The sequence below is a fragment of the Biomphalaria glabrata genome, chromosome 12, assembly GCF_947242115.1.
Source record: "Biomphalaria glabrata chromosome 12, xgBioGlab47.1, whole genome shotgun sequence".
Lineage (NCBI taxonomy): Eukaryota > Metazoa > Mollusca > Gastropoda > Planorbidae > Biomphalaria > Biomphalaria glabrata.
Genome location: NC_074722.1, coordinates 21,518,830 through 21,542,100, shown reverse-complemented (window position 1 = coordinate 21,542,100; position 23,271 = coordinate 21,518,830). Strand labels below are relative to the sequence as shown.

At 38.8% G+C, this 23,271-nt stretch overlaps 1 protein-coding gene across 6 annotated transcripts in view; it reads right to left on the bottom strand.

Moving 5' to 3' along the window:
* LOC106061498 (beta-1,3-galactosyl-O-glycosyl-glycoprotein beta-1,6-N-acetylglucosaminyltransferase-like) overlaps window positions 1–23,271 on the bottom strand; it is a 106,391-nt gene that overhangs the window by 52,333 nt on the left and 30,787 nt on the right. For 4 of the 6 annotated variants that reach the window (XM_056005395.1, XM_056005400.1, XM_056005397.1 and 1 more), the window contains exon 2: window positions 3–567. In XM_056005395.1, coding sequence (XP_055861370.1) covers window positions 3–115 — 113 coding nt within the window. In that variant the 5' untranslated portion in view covers window positions 116–567. Of the gene's footprint in view, window positions 1–2; window positions 571–3,471; window positions 3,497–23,271 lie in introns of those variants that run through there. The other 2 variants (XM_056005398.1, XM_056005396.1) reach the window with 2 other exon arrangements.

Here is a 23,271-nt window from a genome sequence, read left to right as displayed (position 1 = left end):
ACCTGTAACTCCTCATAAGCGTTGTCATGACAACTATAATCCAGCCAACAACAAGCACTGTGTTCACGCATAGCGACCTCAGTGGCGAGCGCAGTCTAAACAACTGGCTGACCATGGACCAGACTGTATGTGCAGCTTTAGGGACACATTAACCAAAGAACACAGGCCAAGAAAGTGTTTTTTTCCGTGGTATCATATCTTATAAGTAAAACGTGTATTTACTACATGAATAGCACAAGTTGAAACAATCCTCACAGTCAAAAGAAATTGAAAAAACTACACGGTAGGTGGTATCAATTTAAAAAAATAATTTTGATCTATATTTGAATTAAGTGTAGTGAGTCATGGGCACACATCCTCCGACAGAGCTTTCCTCAGAGTTATCTTGAATTGATTATTTTTCCCAACTGCTTCAACCGCTTTCTGAGAAGTCTAGGGACGACCTCGAGTAATAACACATCAGTAGAACGATAATAGTGTGACTAGCCTCCCCTTGTTGTCTCTCATTTTCAGTTTGTGGTCTCAAGGCTTCACTTCCGTACCATTCGTCTTGATGACACTAGAGGGCTACTTGTGAAAATAAAAAATATAGTATAACAGATAAGTTAAACTTGGTCATCATTTTTCAAACAAAAAGTATTGTTTACTGGAGATAGGGCGATAGTTAGAAAGAGTCTTAGTGGAAAGATTCCAACGCAATGTTTTCGAAATAAAAGAAAATCTAATTGGAGCATGCACTTGATAATTAGCCTTATAAATAAAACCTATTATTTTTTAAACTCTCTAGACTATACTCATTGGTTATATTACATAATAAGTATGCAAAACAATAAAAGACCCTAAGTTTAATATTAAAATAATAAAATAAATGTCTACGTTATCTTTAAAACGTCGGATCGAATCAGATTGGATCCGAAAGGATCAGATTGGAAAGGATCGGATCTGATAAAAGACGCCAGTATGGGGATTTAGCACAACACTCGCGTTAATAGTGCGATGCGCAATCAAATTTCGTTACCAGTTTCAAACTTTTGACCAGCACTTTCCTTTCATGTTCCTTTCACCCAAGAAGAGAGTTAAGAGTGGGAATCAAAAAGAAAAAAAAAAGAAAATCTAACAAAAAGATTCATCCTATACGAGCAATGTGTGCGTGTTTTTATCTATAAATTTAATATATCAAAAACAATTTTTTAAAATTATTTTTCTGTGTGATTTTAACTCGTGATTTTAAAGCCGACATTTAAATGTCATATGTTCTAAATTATACTTCCTTCCGCTTTAAGCACTTATTAGTATTTTTTTTGGTACATTAACTCCTTTCATTCAAATTGGTATATTTATGTTTATTTCAACACAGATCTTAATCTAAAAATCTTAATTCCCCTCTAGATCAAGATAAGAATTACGAATCCAAACAATTGTCAGAGTAAATGTGAGGGATTATTATAATATCTGTGTGTTTTACAAATGTGTTTTTACATTTTTTCATCTGTATGTAAGCGTGCGTTTGTGTGTGTGGAGAAAATTTCAAGTTTCAAATTTAAAAACTGTAGCCCACAACCGGCAGGCCCTAAAAATAAAAATACCCAAATTATATCAATATGTTGGCTAAAACTGGTCATAGTGCTTGTCTTCGAGTCCGAAGATTAATGAGGAATACAGTATTTCCCGTGGCTGAGCAGCCCCAGCTGTGACCTGCATATTTTGCCACATCCAGGGCAAGCATAACTATTGTCCGCAGGTGGTCGATTTAGATTTTCTTTTCGTCGTCTGCGTTTGTCATCGGCAGCAGTACACATATAATATGTACTTAAAACTTAGAAAAATGCGTTTGCTGTGTATAATGTTTTTTAATTCACATTTATACTGTATTGTACAGTTACATTTCATTTTTGTTCACTTTCTATTGATGAATAAAAATAAACCTAAATCTGGGGCTGCGCAGCCACGGGAAATACTATATTCCTCACTAATCTTCGGACAAGCCTATATATATATATATATATATATATATATATATATATATATATATATATATATATATATATATATATATATATATATATATTACTGTTACTTTGGAGCCCCGAGTTGTGAGGTACATTAAGGTTCGTTGTGTCGTGTGATGCAGTTTGAAGATAGCCTGGATAGTAGGAGAGACGTAATAACTGGTGTCAGAAGTGGGATCGGACTACTATGGCTGGTCTGAAACTGCTATACGAACTTGAATTGAAAGAACCGAGGCGAGAACTCCGTGATCGAGGGCTGAAGGCAATCTGAAACAAGGAAACCTTGCAAGCACGCCTCCGAGAAGAAATAACTAACTTACCTGTTCGAGTTAGAACACGATGTAATAGAGCTATTGATTACCTTTAAAGAACAAATGTTGGCTGACTTTCAGAATGTGTTCAAGTGTGACTTAAAGAACGAGACATGTGCCAGGGTAGAACAGATGTACACCTTAAAACAGTGGTCTTCAACCTTTTTTGGCCTACCGCCCCCTTTTCGTATTTTTTCTTTTAAAAATTACCCGCCAGCGCCCCCCTCTAAAAAAAAAACACTTATAAAGAAGCGTGTGAAAGTAAATTTGAACAAAATATCATCTATTTATTAATTTTTATGCTATCAATAACACTTATCCCGCATGGGAGACGACCGCATGTCAAAGGCGATCTTCTTTGGCGAGCTTAGAGTAGAACGGAGTTACAGAGGTGCCCCCTCTAAAGATCCACTCAAGCGCTATTTTGCCCACACTGGAATAAAGGAAAGTACCTGGCAGCAGATGGCTCCTGAGAGAGACAGTTGGAGAGCTCTCACAAAAGCTGCGGGACAAACATTTGAGACTCAAAGAAAAGCCATTACAGGCGCAAAAGAGAAAAAAAGAACTTAAATAGACCGCCAGCAGACAACGGCTTGTCTACAAAAAATTCGGGAAAATATGCAGGTCGCAACTGGGTTTGTGTAGTTATGTGAAATACTGCCGTAATCTTCGAAAGGAAATCGATGGCAAAAACAGCCAATATTATCATTATACAAAAATTATGTCTTAGGTCCACTACTATTTTAATTTACATAAACGATTTACCAAATTGCATTAGTTCAGGAACAAAAGTCAGATTATTCGCAGATGATTGCATAATATATAGAACAATAAAAACAACACAAGATACAGAAACTTTACAAAGAGAATTACAGAAATGGGAATCAAATTGGAGCATGTCTTTCCAAACAGAAAAATGTCAGTTATTAAGAGTAATAAGAAAGCTAAAACAAATGATTCCACTTATCTTATTCATGGTAAACCAGTAACACAAACTAAAAACGCAAAATAGCTAGGTGTTATAATAAATGAAAAGCTGTCATGGAATCCACATATTGATGAAACTATCAAAAAATCAAACAAAGCATTAGGGTTATTAAAAGAAATTTCTATTAATCAAATAAGAACATAAAACTAAAATGTTATTTAACCTTGGTTAGGCCAATAATAGAATATGCATCCTCTGTTTGGGACCCCTCAACTCAAGAAAACATTAAGAAACTGGAACAGACACAAAATAGAGCAGTGAGATTCATAACAAACGAATATTCACATTTGACTAGAGTAACACCTTTAGTTAAATCACTAGATTTAGAAAGCCCTCAGGATAGAAGACTTAACTCTTTCTCAACGTAATTATTTACCACATTCTGGTGGAATCAACGCTGGTATTGTCAGTTAGGAGAGAAAGAGTTAAAAGTAAAGCAGCAATTATACATAAAACACTGAACCATAATCTTCAAATAGAAAAACAAAATTTAATAAAAATACGCAGAAAGACACAAAGAGAAAGGCACATTCCCCATCCCATATGCTAGGACAAATTTGTACAAATACTCCTTCTTCCCTAGTGCTGTAGAGCATGGAATGGGTTGCCTGAGCTAGCCAGGAAAACCAGTGACTTAGCAGAATTTAAGTCATTGGTTAATATGCATGACTGAATGCATGACGCGTAGGACGTAATCATCTTCTTTTTTGAAGTAACATCTGTATTAGATAAGATAAGATAAGATAAGAAATCTAGATCTTGTCTAGATCTAGATTCTATATATACTCCGTATCTTCTGCATCTAGTCTAGACCTATTAAGTAAATAGTGTATTAGCCTATGCTGTTCGCATAGGAAACCTGTTAAGTTGTGCAGGTTCATTTTTTTTCTTACTACGTCTACTCCAATATATTAATCGAAATTGTTGGAAAGAAGTAGGTATCTTGGAGAAGTGGCGTCACTAGGGAGTGCAAAGGTCCACACCGGTCGACACCATTTTGGGGGTGACAACCAAGTTGGAAAAATTATAACTTGACAAAAGCAGACTCAATGGAAAAGATAATAGTAAAAACTGGAGATATAGCATGGAGCAGTGGTGTCACTAGTGGGAGGGGGTGCGAGGGTTGCAGTCCGCACCAGTCGACACCATTTCGGGGGTGACAACCAAGTTGGAAAAGTTATAACTTGGCAAAAGCAGACATATTGAAATAGTTTATAATAAAATCTCTAGACATATGCCCAAAAATGCCTTGACACATCTAGATGGTAGTTGAAGTATAAATGATACAGCAAAACGTCATACCATTTAAAGTATAACAAAAGAAACATGTTCATGTAATGTTAAGTCTGTTTATAATTTTAATTAAATATTATTGTAAAATTTTCAATAACATTTGAATAAATGTAATAAACCTTTGAATTTTACATCTGAGTAAAAATCATTAAAAGTAGATAATCAGCTCACTGTATTGGTTCAACAAAAATAAAATCTAGCAATAGTGTTTATTCGAACATATTTCAAGAAAGATGATGGGCATGGATGACACCCTGAGCTACCGCACTAGGTGCCACCAACACTGTATCGGGAGGTTTCCATGCTGATCTTCGGTGATCACTTAACGCTACTCTACTTATTTTAGAAGAGTTAGAAGAGTCTTATAAAAGACGACGTGTTGCACTGTTTGCTTTTATGTGAAAAATAACGCCAATTTTTTTTAAATTTCTTTAAACGATCAAAACAAGAATATGGCTTGAATATATTTCTCACCTATTGGTGAATTTGATGGGGGCCGCCTCTCTTTGTAATCTTGTATATCCTGCATTGTGGGTTATATTACTAAAATGTTGACTGCTTTCCCGTCTTCTTATTTCGTAGAACGGAAATTGAGTGCCACTACGAAACTCATTACAAATAAAAGAAACCGACTAGAACTTTGTGCTCGTTTAGATTTGCTGTTGCGACTTACAAACATCGAGCCAGACACAAATACACTCAACAAGCTTATCCAAGTCATTTAGTTTTCACATTTTTATTTTCAAACACACCTTCAACAAATTTGTTGTTTTTATTTACATTTGTAAGTTATAAGCATTTATGTAGTGTTTTTCACTTTCTCACCGTTTTGACTATATAAAGGGGTCCCCGGGAACAAAAAGTTTGAGAATCTCTGTTATAGATTACTTCAAAGAATATTGCAAAGAGTGTTGTAGCAAACTCACATTCCTGCTTTACACCATTACACCTGATAGGTCATTAGAGTACATGATTTGACATTTTTTACCTTCATGCAGTTACTTGACAAAATGGGAGTTGTCGCAAGAGTTCGGAGCCCCACATGAAACAGCCTCACTATCACTGGGCCTTCCCACCCAGCTACAGTTCCCAAATGTCAAAAGCTGGGGTGTGTAAGATGTGAGAGTGTGTGTGTGTGTTTGTTTATTTTTTGAGTTATGAATTGTTTCTATCACGGGTTTTTCAAGGAGGTTATTCTGTGGTCAGTCTAGTCAGTTGGAGAGCTGACCTGGTCTGAGTAGGGTGTTGATGGTTGTTTTGGTTATTCTGTTTAGAGTAAGGAGATATTATTCTGTGTATGTATTGCATATTTTGGTAAGGCTATGGTGTTTGATGATACCTTGAGATAATACATTGTTGAATCTAGCCTAAACACTCTTGAATATTTAATTTGGGTACATTTAATACATTTTAGTATATTATGATTGTGTATTTTATATTATTGGTGTAACCCATTTATGTTGTAAATAAATTCTAAGTTTTTACACCTTTGTTGAGTGTGATCTAAAATAACACATAAGTAATATCGTAGAATTGACCACTAAGGCATCTCCTTCGTGTTGAATATGAATAGAGAATCATACCCTTAGCCGTGGGTCTTAAACACAAACCCACCTGCACTCGTTATACGTAAAATGACCAGCATCCATTCAGTGTCGCTCAGTACCTTTAGTATCATACCTACATTACTTGTACACTATTAATGATCTACAGTTGGGGCATCATATTACACCCCAATAAGAACTAACCCAAGTTCTTTACACCGAACCACCGGAGATTATTACGAAGTTGGTAAACTGAAAAGTACACCAGCACTGCTAGCAAGCACTGCGAGGCAAACTAAGCCCAATACCCAATTAGGAATTATACGGTTAGACGAAAGAAGTTTATTGCTTGACGATTTCTGGTTATGGTGCAATGGTCAGATTTCACGGTGCAACCGAAAATGACCAATAGGTAGGACCATGTGCAGCCGAAAACAACTTCTTGCTAAAATGAATCAAAAAGAGATAGGTGGCTCCTGTCAATGATGTACTTTTTACATGCCTACAAGACCATGAGGGCTCATAAACGTGACTTGCCCTAGTACAACAGCCAATGGTTTGCGTACAAAAGGAACGATATCAGATACTTTTTGTAACGAGTGGTAGCTTAACAAGGAAAGGTCTGAAAAAATCACTAATGTTTATTTTTAGGACATTACACAGAGAATGATCAGCCTTCAAAACAGTCCCTTCTTAGTTCTTAGCTCCTTTTCTTTTCATACATTCATTAGTCCAGTTTCGTTAAGTGGACAAACTAGAGTTCACCTTCTGCACTAACTTGGATGGAAGTATCCAGGGCAAGGCTGTAACAGTATGGTGATGCAGTAGTTGTTGGAGCAGGGGAAATGAAAGAGCCGACCGTTTTGGTGAAGCTAGCAACGCTTCTAGACCCATTAGTAGAACCGCAAACTTACAAGAATGCACGAGAAAAGATGTGTGAAAGGAACAAATCCAAATTGTACAATAACTGGAATCATTGTAGCATTGAAATTACATCAAACGCGGCAAGATTATATCAAAGACTTATGATAATGAAAAGATTATATCAAAGACTGTATGATAATGCAAAGATTATATCAAAGACTGTATGTACATAAATCAAATGATGAAGAAAACTTGTTCATGGACTTGGAAATTTACATTGTCTTAAATACCATTTTCAGTAATATTTCTTTCTTAATATACAAGTTTCTTTTAAATAAAAAAAACCCATATATATGAACAATATGTCAAAATGTAATGTTGGTAATGATAAATTTTGAATATCGAGCAGAGTTCAAGTAATAGTATACCGTTACCATTGCTATAATCACTACATGGTACAATGTCTGCCAAGAACAATTGAACCCTAACCTACCACTAGATATTGTCCGTTGTCTCCACCTTGTCACCAGGTTCTGCCAGCAGCATGGAAGCAAAGGTCCTGATGACAATTAGGAATTTTAGAGACATACATAGTAAAATAGTCTAGGTGGCATTAATCGGTCCGATTAAGTTAGATTGCTTAACTATATAGCCCACTTCCGATCGTATGTTGTCCTTGGAAACTCTCAAAGACCAGTAGAGAGTTTATCCAATTCCCCTCTCTCTCTCACAGAGAGACTTCTCATGCGAAACGCACCTCATCAATCCGGCAATGCCACTTACAGATGACATACTACCAATGCATATTTTTGTTGCGGACATTGTAGCATGCAATTTCTTTAAATTCAGGTTTGATTTGACATTACCACTTTCAATTCAGGTTTGATTTGACATTACAAATTTCAATTCTGGTTTGATTTGACATTCCTAAGGTATGAGAAACATTGCAAGACATCCAGCCTGCGATATGTGCTTTTAAATTGGATTGTGCAGACCCTTACCACTTTGGTTTATGGAGTGTTTGTGTGGGTTCAGATTAGCTGAACAGATTATCTTGTAACCACGAAAGAGATTATTAGGTTATAAATAGGACAGTACAGCTGATGAAAGGGTGGAGTCTGATACCGTGGGACCGAAGAAGATAGCTGCTTTGAAGAAAGTTGAATTTTTTTTTTAATTGTTCAACATCTTTTTTTATTTTTCTTGCGTTTCTAAATTTATCAGTATTGGAATCAAAAGCTGTAAAAACTGTCAAAATAAAAGATAATATGTTTACATTTAAATTAGTTAATTATTAATAAAAGCAAACGCCTAAAACAGTTTAGTTGGACTGTCTGGAGCTACACCTTAACAACTATGTAACCACAAGTATTACGAGACGGCTGTTTAGAAGGAAGACCTTGTATTAATACAGAAGTGTAAATAGAAGGACGTGACGTAAGTGCAAAATATGGCGCCACTAGGTATGGATCGAAAAGGCAGCCAATATTGAAAATAGATAATCAATGGAGAGTAGTACGTTGACTCAATAAGTCTTTCAACTTGTTGACTTTGTTCAATGTTTGTCTCGGTCTAATGAGAGATTTGAATTGGAGGGAAATAAAACAAGCTGCTAGAGCTTCCAGAAGCCGTTTTGTTGTTAATAAATTTATAGAGAATTTTTTTTAATGAACGTTTACTAGTTTTCATTTAATTAATATTTCATGAGATTATTACCTAGACAGAGACAGAGTACGACCTAGATCTAGCTTTAGTAGATAGCCTACACACACCATGCTGGTGATGCATGCTGCTCGCAACAGTAACTCCACCGACGATATATGTATGTATATATGTATGTGTGTATGTATGGTGTGTATGTATGTGTGTGTGTGTGTGTCGTAGGAGACTACAAGAGCAGAGCATCGTTTGGGAAGTGTAAGGTCCTTAGGGATTTTCACGCTTGACAAGTCAAGGACTTCACTATTGCCAACGCTAAACTAGAATTATTTTGAGCTACGACTGGAAGAGCTCAGAAAAAAAGTGCTAAAACGTGTATCAAAAATGATCATGTACTTTTTTTAAAACAAATAATGTCTACCAACACTTCCTACATTTTGTACACCGGATAGACCAGTGGTTCCCAAACTTTTTTGTCTCGTAGACCCCTTGCCATGTTTTCTGGTTTTCGGTAGACTTGTATTGCAATTTTTGCAGATTCATAAACTCATTTTTAAAACTAATTTCTAACTGTAGTGAGTCGAAGAGTGAAAAAGTAATTTAAAGCTACACCAAAAGTTACAGAGATCTATCTTTTTTGACTGATAAAATTTAAACTAAAAAAAAATATGTATTGCTGGAATCACCAAACACACTAGAAATGTTTTTCTTTTGCATGTTCTGTGACAAGTCAAAAACTCGCTGTCAGAGTCACTCAAATTTATCACAGCATTAATTATTATTTTTCATTATTTATTTATTTTATTTTAATTATTTCCCCATCCTACCCCTGAATTCTCCACCCGCGCCACCTTTTCCCCTCCAGGCTAGACTTAGTTGACCACCTTGGAGATAGCTAAGGCGCGTCCTTTCATTTATCTGCCCTTGATCGGGGAAAGGTAAACACACAATATCTTTTATCTTACCCGCCGGATGTCTGACATCCGCAGTTGACACCACCTTGTGGGGAATGCAAGTCACTACCCCCCCCCCTTTTATCCCACGTCTCTCTTTGATCTAGGAGATCACGCGGACTAGCACGCCCATTGACCTTTCAAATGTGCGACTCCCATCTCAAGTCTAATTCACCCACGTGTAAGATAATTCTTAGCCTAGGACATTTCCTGTTTCCGCTCGCATTTTCCAGGCCTATATAAAGTAGATCCAAATAAAATCAGATTCTTTCATTTCTCATTCGAGCTGAGCTATCGAGTCTGGACTATTTCATTTATCCTTTCTCCTAGAGGAATACCTGGTGGTAAGCCGAACTTAATCACAAGTTCCATCTTAATTACTCTGTGTATATTTCCATTGGATTTTATCATGTGTAGTTTATTATTTCATTTATATTTAATTAGTGCATTGTGTATTTCTCACTGGCGTAAGTAGAAAACATAAACATGTCCTATGTATTTATTTATGTATTGCATTAATCTATTAATGCTACGTTGCTCAATTGATCGTTGATGCAACCATGTATATATTTGTACATCTTATTCTATTTCCTTTAACTCGGTTGACCGCCTTGATAATTTTACTAGCGCACTAACACTGCGTCTAGAAAAGAGTTATGAGTTATCTCCCCTGTAGTCATTTCACTCGAGAGTTGCGCCGCTTGAACGGACACCCTCTCCATTCAAGCGCGCTCCATTGTTCTCGACCCACGGTCATATGTAAACAAACCATCTGGGTCGCTGACCACCGCCCATTCCCCCCCCCCTTCTTTCTCTATCCACCTGTGTTGTTTATTTGAGATTATTATTTCCCCTTTTATGTACATTTTACATTATTACTTTCCCTTTTATGTACCTTTTTATATTGCTGCTATCTGCCATCTATTTTCCAAATCCCATTTGTCATCATCTCCCCATTGTGCTCTAAAGCAATTTTACCAATCTGACGAATGCACCTCAGTCGAGGGCATCGATAAGATGCATGAGAGACATGTCCTAACTTGTCTTTATTTATCCGCAGCCTCCCTCAGGTTGACGCCTATTTACCTGCCTATTTGTTTGATATCAAGAATCACCTACTATCTTTGTGCTTAGTGCTATTCAGCACTGCCTTTGCCTACTGAGATCCACTCAACTCTATTACTTGGCGCTATCGGCATTGCCCGCCTATTCGACAGCCCACCTGCCGAGCTATTAGGTGCGACGTCCCTATAGATTCAGATCTGTGCGAGACGTCATAGCTACGCCAACCCTCTGCAACTCACTGGACATATCCTGTTCACTACGCTGCCCAGGCAGATCCGATCTGCCCGCAGTACACTTGTGCCCACGGTAGCCGACCACCCGCCCTACTGTGCCCACTACAGATATTAGATTTTGGGATTGAAACTCCACAAGAACTATATCACCGGCGTCCCTCTATCCGCTAGAGCGCCACCTCCAGCTGCAGAACCTCAAGCCAGGACACAGCCAGCTGCGACATCAACAGGAAAAACCAGCTAAGTCAGAGGACAAAGTGACATACTCTCTTATTAGGTGCAAGAGTGATGATTAAAGCTAGTATTATTTAGAGATAGAAGCAAACCCTCCCCCTTTTTAATTCTTATATGTATATTTATGTAAATAAATATTCTTCATTTTAAACTTTTGTATCTATCTTTCATTGCTTTGTCTCGTTGCGTGTCTGCTCCCGATTCATATGCTGATAGGTTGGTGTGATAGCTTTAAAAATAATCATCCCCTAGACAATAAACGCGCCAAACACACATCACATTGCCCCACCTGTCACATGTTCATCATTCGTTATTACGGTTATTATGTTTCATATAGAAATTTTTGTTCTATGAAGTAGTCCTTCAAACATTAAATATCATTTTAAAAGTTTTCGAAAGAGCAGTTTCTAGTGTGTTTCTTGATTTTTCACATCTGGCTCAAATATTGGGCCCGCGGAGCTGTTTTCACTAACATGAGAAGGGTCAAAGATGAGTTACTGGTGCCTAAATCAGTAAGCTTTCGCAGGAGGGACTCATTAGTCTTGGCTTGCAGTCCACCAAGCCAAAGGAAAACAGAATTCAATAATCTGCTGCTTTGCAGCTATACCCAAACATGGGAAAGGTTTCGTGGGTCAGCCCTGGGGATAAATATGGAGCAGAAGACCATTAGGCAGTTTGCAGCTTTAATGCTCATCCTACCGATGTTCCCTTGAACTATAGTGTTTCTTAAAGAAATTTGTTGCATAATAACAGATTTACGTTTATGTAAAACAGTTTTTAAAACTACTTCAATGGCTGGTAAAATCAATGTTTTATCTATAGTGTTTTCCATATTTGGCTATATGCAAAGAGATCTTATAAGACACTCACAAATCACCATCTCTTCTATATGATGTTGAAGAAAGATTGTGTGGGTTTATTCTGAACTTTATTTTTGAGTTTTTGAAATTTTTTAATCACCTTTATCTTTTTATCTTTTTACGAGGGTAGCATCGTCTCAAATAATCCTCCAGTGTAATTGGTTTCATACGGTCATAAAAAGGCACTAAGACATCCGCTTATTTAACCAAGGAAATAAATAATATATGATGTAAAATCTAGATTTCTTTTTGTTAAACATTAGTTACATGTAGACAAAAGTAACTTTTTAGATAAGTATTGAAATTAAATACAACAATTTTACATTTCAATAGCAGGACAAATATTTATAACTAAATTACCAATTATTTATACGTGCTTGAAATAGTTACATTAACGGAGTGCGAAAATTAAAGTTATAACCTGCTTAAATGAAATCCACTACCGTAGACCCCCATGGACATCTCATAGACCCCCAATTTACTTTTTCACTTTCATGGACCCCCTGGAGGTCTTCGTAGACCCCTGGGGGTCTATATAGACCACTTTGGGAATCACTGGGATAGACTAACTACTATTAGCTATGTATACGTTTTCCACCATAGTTTAAAATCTCTAATGATTTCTATTACTGTTAGGATTAGAAACATTATCTAATTGATAATTAATAGTTGATGATAATTATTTTTTTTTGCGGCCCTAGAGATTGGAAAAGCCGATTTTAATTTTGTATGGTTGATCTGTCCCTCCGTCCGTCCTTCAGTCACACTCAATAACTAAAAAAGTTATGAAAATCCTATCTCACGATATTTTAGAGCTTGCAAAATTCTGGTACAAAGGCTACGTTTTGTTTAAAAAATTAATAGTAAAGTTGATTTTTTATTTGAGGCACATCGGCACAATTTAGGCCATGTCGTGCCTGCAGTCCCTTAAGGACTACTCTATCTCTATTGCATGCAATTCGGCCGTAAAAATGGAGCAGCCATCGGGGAGTCAACGGGAGATTGTTTTGTTCCGAAAGGAGCAGGCACACGCGACCTTTCCATCCATTTTGGATCCGTCTGTGTAGATGGTGCCACAATCTCCGTAGCTCTCCTGTAGTTCCCTAAAGTGGACTTGTAGTATGCTTGGTCTGTATTTTCTTTTTTTGAAATTAAGGAGGGATAAATTTAATTTGGGTTTATTCATTAGCCAAGGAGGATTCTGAGGGGTTTCTATTTTAGAGATTTGGTCAATGGGTGGGGTTAAATTTTGGATGGGTTCTCTCATTTGAAGGCCCAACGGCTGTATGACGTTAGGCCTTCGATTGTATAATTCTACCTCTGTGATTTGATTTTTGATTTTTGATTTTTTGATTTTTGATTTGAGGCACATCGGCACAATTTGGGCCATGTCGTGCCTGCAGTCCCTTAAGGACTACTCTCTCTCTAAACAACAAGGGCCAGATTCTATACAGTCATATCATTAAAATCAAGGTCTATTCACAGTTAAAATAGTAAAGGTAGTAAAAATTTAAATATTTGGTAAAAATCTAATGTAAATAGTGCATGTTCACAAATTCATAAATCAGATCTTCGTAGATAGCCCCACTTCCCGAATAAAGCCAAGTACCTTACCAGGGTCGACATTATCAAATAGTGTTTTTAAATTAGTGGCTCTAAAATATTTCGCCCTGACATCCTGGTATCTGGGGCAATCAACGAGGATATGTTCCACGGTGAGGCGAGAGTCACAGTACTCACAAAGTGGGGGCTCCTCTCTCTTCAGTACAAAAGAGTGCGTGATGTAGGTGTGGCCAATCCTAAGTCTGGACATGGTCGTGCTACCACGCCTTGTCAGACCCTTAGATGTGAGCCGCCACCTGACATCCGCCACAATCTGCCTGAGTTTACTGTGAGTCTCAGCCTCCCATCGGTTCTGCCACTCTCGATAGGTGGCAGAGGCAATACTTTGTCTCAGGTCCGAGTAAGGAATTTGGGTTCCTGACACCGCATGATTTAGGGCTCTCTTTGCTTCTCTGTCTGCGGCTTCGTTTCCCTCAATGCCAATCTGGGAGGGGACCCAGATGAAGGTGACATCCCTACGGTCGGCTGTTATTTGGTCCAACAGCTTCAGGCTCTTATGTACCAATGGGATGTCAGTCTTCATCCGCCCCAAAGCTTGCAATGCAGATTTGGAGTCGGAGCAGATTATAAATTTACTCCTTTCTGATGCTTTAACGGCCATAAGTGCAAGCAATATTGCGTGCAATTCGGCCGTAAAGATGGAGCAGCCATCGGGGAGTCTACGAGAGATTGTTTTGTTCCGAAAGGAGCAGGCACACGCGACCTTTCCCTCCATTTTGGATCCGTCTGTGTAGATGGTGCCACAATCTCCGTAGCTCTCCTGCAGTTCCCTGAAGTGGACTTGTAGTATGCTTGGGTCTGTATTTTCTTTTTTGAAATTAAGGAGGGATAAATTTAATTTGGGTTTATTCATTAGCCAAGGAGGGTTCTGAGGGGTTTCTATTTTAGAGATTTGGTCAATGGGTGGGGTTAAATTTTGGATGGGTTCTCTCATTCGAAGGCCCAACGGCTGTATGACGTTAGGCCTTCGATTGTATAATTCTACCTCTGTGGGGTTAAATATGGAGTCAAAAGCAGGGTTCGTGGGGTTGGATTTTAGCTTGACTTGCATTGCAAGCTTTTTCATTCTTATATCCATGGGGAGTTATCCAGCCTCCACATGGAGACTTGGGATAGGTGATGTACGAAACGCGCCGAGACAGAGACGCAGGGCAGCATTTTGTATTGGTTCCAGTATTTTTAGGTACGACTTCCTTGCTGCTCCATATATTATGGATCCGTAGTCTAGCTTGGATCGAATTAGACTCCGATAGAGCAGCAGCAAGGTATCTCTGTCAGCTACCCAGTCCGTATGGCTGAGTACTCTTAGTATGTTTAATGACTTTTGGCATTTCTTCTTAAGTTCCTTAATGTGGGGGAGAAAATTAAATTTGGAATCTAAGGTGAGGCCTAAAAATTTTGTAGTTTTCACTACAGGGATCTTCTTTTTGTGTATAAATAGTTCAGGGTCTGGGTGGAGTCCCCTTAGATTACAAAATTGCATACTAACTGTTTTGGAGTCAGAAAATTTGAAACCATTATCGTTTGCCCAACCCTGAATTTTGTTTAAACATAACTGTAATTTTCTTTCTAAGGTGTTCATGTTTTTCCCATAAGTAAGAATGACAAAGTCATCAACATACAAAGAGCACTCTATGCCAGGGGACAGCGCATTTATGATGCTATTTATTTTAATGTTGAACAGAGTGACTGACAGAATGCTGCCCTGGGGTACACCCATTTCCTGGTCATGAGTGTCAGAAGCGGAGTTGCCCACTCGAACCTGAAATTTTCGATCTTTCAGGAATTCCTCCACAAAACGGGGGAGGTGTCCCTTAAGCCCCATAAGCGCCAGGTCACGTAGAATGCCATGTTTCCAGGTTGTGTCATAAGCCTTTTCTATATCGAAGAATACAGCTACTAGATGTTCTCTTCTGAGTAATGCATTTCTAATATAAGCTTCCAGGCTTACCAGGTGGTCAGTTGTTGTCCGCCCCTGCCGGAATCCGCACTGGTAGTTTGAGATCACTTTATTCCTTTCCAGGTACCAGACCAGCCTACTGTTAATCATTCTTTCCATGGTTTTGCAGATGCAGCTTGTTAGTGCTATTGGTCGATAGTTAGCTGGGTCAGAGCCGTCTCTTCCCGGTTTAGGTATCGGTATAACTGTGGCTTTCCTCCAGCTGTTTGGGAAAGCGCCTGTTTGCCACACACAGTTATAGACCCCTAGCAGGACTGCCAATGAGGGTTCGGGAAGGTGCTTGAGGAACTGGTAATGGATTTCGTCTTCTCCAGGCGCTGTGTCATGTGACTTGTCCAGCGATTCCCTCAGTTCCTCAAGCGAGAACGGTTTGTTGTAGTCTTCATTGTTCTCTGACCTGAAATCAATGGGGTGTCTTTCCTCCCTGGTTTTGACTTTTTGGAACTCTGGCGTGTAGTGTGCAGTGGATGATTTTTCTGCTATTGAGGATGCAAGGCAGTCAGCTATTTCTCTGGGGGACGTGACAGCTCGTCCTTGGTTTTTCAAATGCCCTATTGCATTTGATTCTTTCCCTTTGATTCGCCTTACTGCCTTCCAAACCGCTCTAGCAGAAGTTTTGGCATCCATACCGCCGACAAAACTTCTCCAGGAATTCCTTTTGGCTGACCGTATGGTTTGTCTAGCCTTTGCTCTAGCTATCCTGAATAGCTTTAGGTTTTCCTGGAAAGGATTCTTTATAAGTGCAGCCAGTCGTTTTTTCCTATCGCCAATAGCACTTTTGCAAGCTGTATCAAACCATGGTTTGCTAGGCCGTTTTGGATTTGCAGAGGTTAGAGGTACAACTTTCCTGGCTATACTTAGTAGCTTGCTAGCAAAGGTATCAGCTGAGTTCTATTCATCGAGGATATTTTCTGTGATATCCTCGGAGCATCTTTTTTGGAATTGTTCCCAATCGGCCTTATTCAGTTTCCACCGCTGAGGTCGTCCTAATGAAGGGAGATTGTTAGTAATGATGATTTGGAAGTGATCACTTCCCCGTAGATCATTGCTAACTGACCATTTAAAGTCGTCCAGAAGTCCGGGGACGCATACGGTGAGGTCAATGCATGTGAGTGATCCAGTTCCTGGGTGCAAGTAGGTCGGTGATGCATCATTAAGTATGCATAAATCATGTTGGAGGAAGATATCCTCCAGCATACGACCTCTTGTGTCGGTATTGTTGGATCCCCATATCGTGTTATGGGCGTTGAAATCCCCAAGGATTAAATAAGGCCGGGGAAGTTGTTTCAATAGGTCCTCCATGTCTGTTGGGTTTAATGGAGTGCCTGGTGGTAGATACAGGCTGCAGCAAGTGATAACCTTGTGAAGGGTTATCCTAGCTGCTACGGCCTGTAGTGTGGTCTGTAGTTCTACCCTCTCATGGGGGATGCTATCCTTCACAAGGATACAGACTCCACCTGATGCTCTCTCTGCATCCTCAACATTCTTGCTATAAGCACGGTAGCTTCGGAAGCTGATGCAATCTTTCAGGAATGTTTCCTGTAAGCAGACAGCTACAGGAGTCTCAGAGTCCATCAGTAGCTGCATTTCCTCGTAATTGGCCTTGAGGCCTCTACAATTCCACTGTACAATTCTGGAATCCATGGCTTATTCTAGATGACCTACTTGGTGTTCAGACTCTTGTGTGGCATGACTTCCACTTGGAGATCACAGAGTCTTCTGCATTTTAAAAGCCCATCAGTGTGTGTCTTGCCATCTACTTCTACAAGAAGTTCCATTGATTTGTGTAGCTTAGACACACTCTTGGGCTCTCCTACTACTGACTTGAGTCCCTTATAGATAAGGAAAGGGCTCAGCTTTGTCAGACTTTTCCCCTCCTCTGTGCACCTGACCACCAAAAATGATGGCCAGGTAGTACAGCTTTTTGTGGCCTCCTCCTTTTTTGCCTCAATACGGCATCTCTTGCCCAGACTTAAATCTGGGGCAAGTAGTTTATTGGGTTTTTTTTTTGTCCATATATATTTTGGTTAATTTGGCACCTGTGCTCCCCACCCGCAATCGAGTCCAACAAGGGGACGGGCCATTCGGAAGTCCAGAATGAGCCCGCCAGGGCTACACAGGTGCTATACTCAGTCAGCTGCTGCATCGGACATGTGTCCGATACAGCAGCTCCCTGATTGACCCTCCAGTCGACGACCTATGCTGGTAGCACGGCATGACCAGCCGGTTGACCCAGAGCGGGCCATCTGGGCCTCAGGTCTAGGGGAACTTGGAGCCAAAGTATTGTGTTGTGGTGGTTTATCCCCACCACTCAAACACCAGGATCTCTTTATCCCCCCTTACCCGTCGCAGTCAACGGCAAACGGACTGGTCTAGGACGTAGTAAGAATTTAAAGTTAAGGAGACAGTGTGATGATCAATGAAGGCAGACTTAGGAAAAGAGGAGGCAGACACAATGATAGAAAAGAAGTAGGGCACTTTTGAGCTCCAAAAGTGCTAAGGAAAGAGGAGCGCAGTTTAACGTCATGTCTCGGGACGGGTAAAGTAAAGTTCCACTTTTAAAATGGGCAGATGATGTTAAGGTCATCTGTTTCTTTGACCAACGGTTTACGAGTAGGGTGTTATCTTATCTTATCTTATATAATACAGACGTTACTTCAAAAAAGAAGATGATTACGTCCTACGCGTCATGCATTTAGTCATGCATATTTACCAATGACTTAAATTCTGCCAAGTCACTGGTTTTCCTGGCTAGTTCAGGCAACCCATTCCATGCTCTAATAGCACTAGGGAAGAAGGAGTATTTGTAAAAATTTGTCCTAGCATATGGGACGAGGAATGTGCCTTTATCTTTGTGTCTTTCAGAGTATTTTATTAAATTTTGTTTTTGTATTTGAAGATTATGGTTCAGTGTTTTATGTATGATTGCTACTTTACTTTTGAGCCTTCTGTCCTTCATTGTGTTATGTGGCCAACACAATGACCAACCCCTCTACTTTCACCAAGTTAGGTACCCAATAGTGTTGGGTGGACTCAGGAGCACCCTAAAAATCATGAAGCTAAAATCCCAGTCTTAACCGAGATTTGAACCCAGGACCCCAGGTTAGGAAGCCAAGCGCTTAACCATTTTTAAATAATACATAACTCTAACAAGGAAAGATTTTTTTGTGCATTTTTAGTACCATTCATTCAAATATATTTGTAAGATGGGAAAAAAAGTTTAACATTAAATACGAATATAAATTAACTAACGTTAGAGAAAGGTTATTTTAAACCCGTACTTGTATGCATAGTTGTATCCTATCCTATTGATTCAACAAATAAACGTAAAAAAACAAAAGAGTGAAAACAAACAAACACAATTCTTCTTTTGTGAAGCTGATAAGCTGATGACTATAAGAGCAATTACTTTAGCTTAGTTAAGAGCCCAAAAAAAGTCCAGGTAATCAATTAATATAGGCCCACTTAAATATATAACTGATTATTTTTTAAAGCTAATACATAAAATCCCTGTAAATTTAAAGATTTAAATCTTGATTGGTTCCCAGACTATATATTCCTTATTTTGCCATGGACCCCCAGCCTTTTTTTATAAAGGTTATATCAAGTCATACTGATGTCTGTCTGGTAAAAAGGTTGTACACGTTATTTCTCACAAACTCAATCTAGAATCAAGCTGAAATATTACCCCCGCTCTCTATTTCCTTTTCTGTCAGACTCTCTTTCTCTCTCTCTCTCTCTTCGCTCTCTGGAACACCCTTTTTGTTTTCTTTTAACCTGCGCATCGTAATTTTTCCGACATATACTTTTGACTAAATTTGGAAACACACGCTCCATTATGCGCCCCAGGCACGTACATGCACTCATATAAATTTGATTTCGGCTTCTCAGTTCAATCTATATTCTATAATATATTTCGACTGTGACCTCCCCTCGCCCTTCAAATTTTGTTTTAGTTGTTGTTGAAACCTTTAATCTAAATGCAAGTAATGTAAGGTATTAGATACCGCATACATTTCTTCATACTATCAGTTTCAGGCCAAGAGTATGTCTATGCATTTTCCGAAGGCCCCAATTGAATGCCATATTCAAGTTCCCCTTTCTACGTTTATTTTGGTATTTTGTTCTCTAAATAAAAAGAAATATCAATTTAGGTTTATTGTAATCGTTAATCTCACTCCTTTTGAATGTAGCGAAATGACAAGAGATCTAGTGTCGTGAATTTATTTATTCGATTTTCACCCCATGTGTTTGTTTACATTTGTTAGACTGTGTACTGACCATATTTCGTGTCGTAATCTTTACTATGTGTGTAGTTGTTTGTCATTCAGTGTAATAAAGCTACAGATGTAACATGGTCTTTGTTATGTTAAAGTACGACAATTTATTACACTGAATCTATGCGGTGTGGTATTGATTCTAGACACGGTTAGACTGTTTCGACCGGAAAGGTTTGATGTTGAACCTACCGCACCACAAGCATCAGAAAAGTGGCTACACTGGTATGAAACTTTTAAAAACTTTTTGTCTGTTGTTACCATAGAAAACATTGATAAGCTACATTTCGCTATCGGTGTACCAGATGATAAGTGACAAAGAAACGTATGAAGATGCAATTCAGTCACTAAATAACATCTATGTTCAGCCTAAGAACGAAGTATTCGCAAGGCACAAGTTAGCCACGAGTAGACAGGAATAGGGTCAATGTATTGACGCCTTTCATCAAAAACTCCGCAGTCTATCCAAGGATTGCAATTTCAAAGCCGTGACAGCTGAGTAGCATGGTGACGAGTCCATACGCGATGCATTCATCACAGGAATTGCCTCTAACAGAATTAGAAAGCGTCTCCTAGAGAAAACAGATTTAAAGTTGAAGGATGCATTTGAGGAAGCTAGAGTACTTGAACAAGCCTATCAACATTCGTTGTTGTACAAAGGTAAACGCTACATCTAGCAAGTCTTACTTCCGTGGCCGTGGAAGACATCCTCGTAATGAGTGCCCCGCACGTGAAACAACATGTAATGTGTGTGCCAAGAAGGGACATTTTCAGAGATCTTGCAAATCAAGACAATCTACCGCATTTGCCCTCTTTAGGACTAGGAAAATCAACCTCCTTGATTCTTCTCAATGAGGTGCTACTTAAAGCCCTGATAGACAATGGAAGTTGTGAGAGTTATGTATCAGCACGAGTTGCCAGGAGTCATAAATGGCCGATAAAAACCTCCGTGGACAGAATATTTATGGCATCTACTCACTTGTCTCGAGTTACTGAAGGCCATATCTTTACTACCTTTCGACTCAAAGATGAAACATATGAAAATATTAAACTGTCACTTTTAGATGGATTATGTTCAGATGTAATTCAAGGCTTAGATTTCATAAGCCTACACGAGAATCTACAGATTCCTTTAAGTGGAAAGAGACCACCTCTAAGTGCTCTTAGACCAGCCTAGTCCTTTTAGTAACTTATCTCCAAACTGCACTCCAGTGGCAACTAAGTCGCGTAGACAATCATTTCAGGTCACTAAGTATATTAATACTGAGATTCAGAGACTACTAAAAGAAGAAGTAATAGAACCTTCTAAATCCCCCCTGGCGGGCACAGGTTTTAATAACAGCCAATGAGAGGCACAAAAGACGTATGGTTATTGACTATAGCCAGACGATCAACAGATTTGCGCTGTTAGACGCCTATCCCATGCCAAGTGTGACATAATAACTTTTTTTTTATAGTAATTTTGATTATAGGAGTGATTTCCCTTTAGAAATTTATATAAGGGCATGTACACCGAGTTAAGTTGCCACTTGCTGCTGAGTTACCAGCTTGACCACTGGACCTGTGTTGTAAATTGTATTTTTTCTATTACTGATCGTGTGTCTTGGTACTCAGGAAAAGTGTGCCCTGCTCTGAAGATCTTTGGGCTAAGTATATCTTTAGTCATTATTGTATTTTATATAATGTATTAGTAGATGTAGCCTCAAATGATTTCCAGGCAGTATGTTTTACCCTTATGTTCTGCATCCTGGGGTAGTACCGTACTCCCAAACGTGACATATTTTTATAGCCTTGTCTCTGAGGGATTCAACCTGTATTGAATCATCCGATAGGCTTTACCGAACGGACGGATGTCTATAGGTGGGATTCTATGAAGCTTGTAGGCTCATAGGTTTCCCTGAAGCTTATATTTCACCCTTTTGTTGTTTTTTTTTTGTTTTGTTTTTTTTTTGGCTAAAAGTGGCTAGTGTCAGCCTGAAGCCTGTGACCCCGAAGTGGCCAAAAATGGTCATGTGTTGACCTGAGGCCTGTGACCTTCATTTTTCTATAATGATGTGTGATTCCCAGAATGTGACGATAGTGTATATATTATATACACTTTGTCATCAGTGTATATATAACAATGAGATGCCTTTGTACCTTAGAGAACTGATTACTCCATATGCCCCCCAGAGAGCCCTGCGCTCAATGGACTCAACGCTTTTAGTGGTGCCACGTTTCTCCCTCAAAGCTACGGTCTGCGGGCTTTTTCAGTGCACGGACCAAAGGTTTGCTACTCACTCCCCATTGATCTCAGACAGACAACATGCTACACCACTTTTAAGAAGAACATTAAGACCTACTTGTTTAAAACTTTTTTTAGATCAGTATTTGATTGTAATTGTCGTGTTTGTGTTTGTAATGTTATTACAGCGCCTTGAGCCTACATTTTGTTTGTTAACAGCGCTTTATAAATAAAATTATTATTATTATTATTATTATATCACTAGGGCGGTGTGCCATACTATTTTTGAATGTGTATCTTTTGTTTATTTTGTGTAGAGTAGGCCTGTGAGTTGGTGGCCATTTATGTACACTTTGTATATATGTTTACCTGCGACTTTGTTAAGTCTTGTATTGCATACATTAGTTTAATTGTATACTTAGAGGTTATACTTTATAACATAGGCAGTACAAGTAGGGACCAATGTACTTCTGAACGTGCCAGCACACCTTTAACACTGATCTGTTGATCTAAAATACCTAAATCTAGCTATAATTCTATATGAATATTTTAGCTATACCCGCTAATAAGTAAATTAATTGATCAAAATTTTGTTATGTTGAATGGGGTGCTCTTTTAGAATCAACCCCCATTATTATGTAACATGGGGTACTCTTACAAGCAACCTCATTTAATATGTAACATCAAGAATGGATGAATTAGCAGAGAAGATAACACAATTTTCTGTCTTCGGCACTCTGAACTTCAAGAATGTCTATCATCAGATCCCGATTAAAGAAGAAGAAAGGCGATTTACAGCTTTCGAGGCTGGGGCTAGACTTTACCAGTTTCGAAGAATTCCATTTGGAGTTACAAATGGAGTGGCTTGGGTCCAGCGAACTGTAGATAAAATAATCGAAGACAAGCAACTAGAAAATACATTCGCTTATGTGGACAATGTGACCATCTGTGGACATGATGCCGAATCTCATGATAGAAACCTGCAGAGATTCTTCAAAGTAGCTCAGAGGTGTGGCATTACCTTCAACGAAGCTAAAAGTGAGATCGGAACATTAGTGTCAGACTGCTGGGATATGAAATATCTAAAGCCTGACCCAGAAAGATTCAGAGTCTTGCGGGAATTAAATGCTCCGTCGAACCTGTGAGAACAGAAACAAATAGTTGGCCTGCTGGC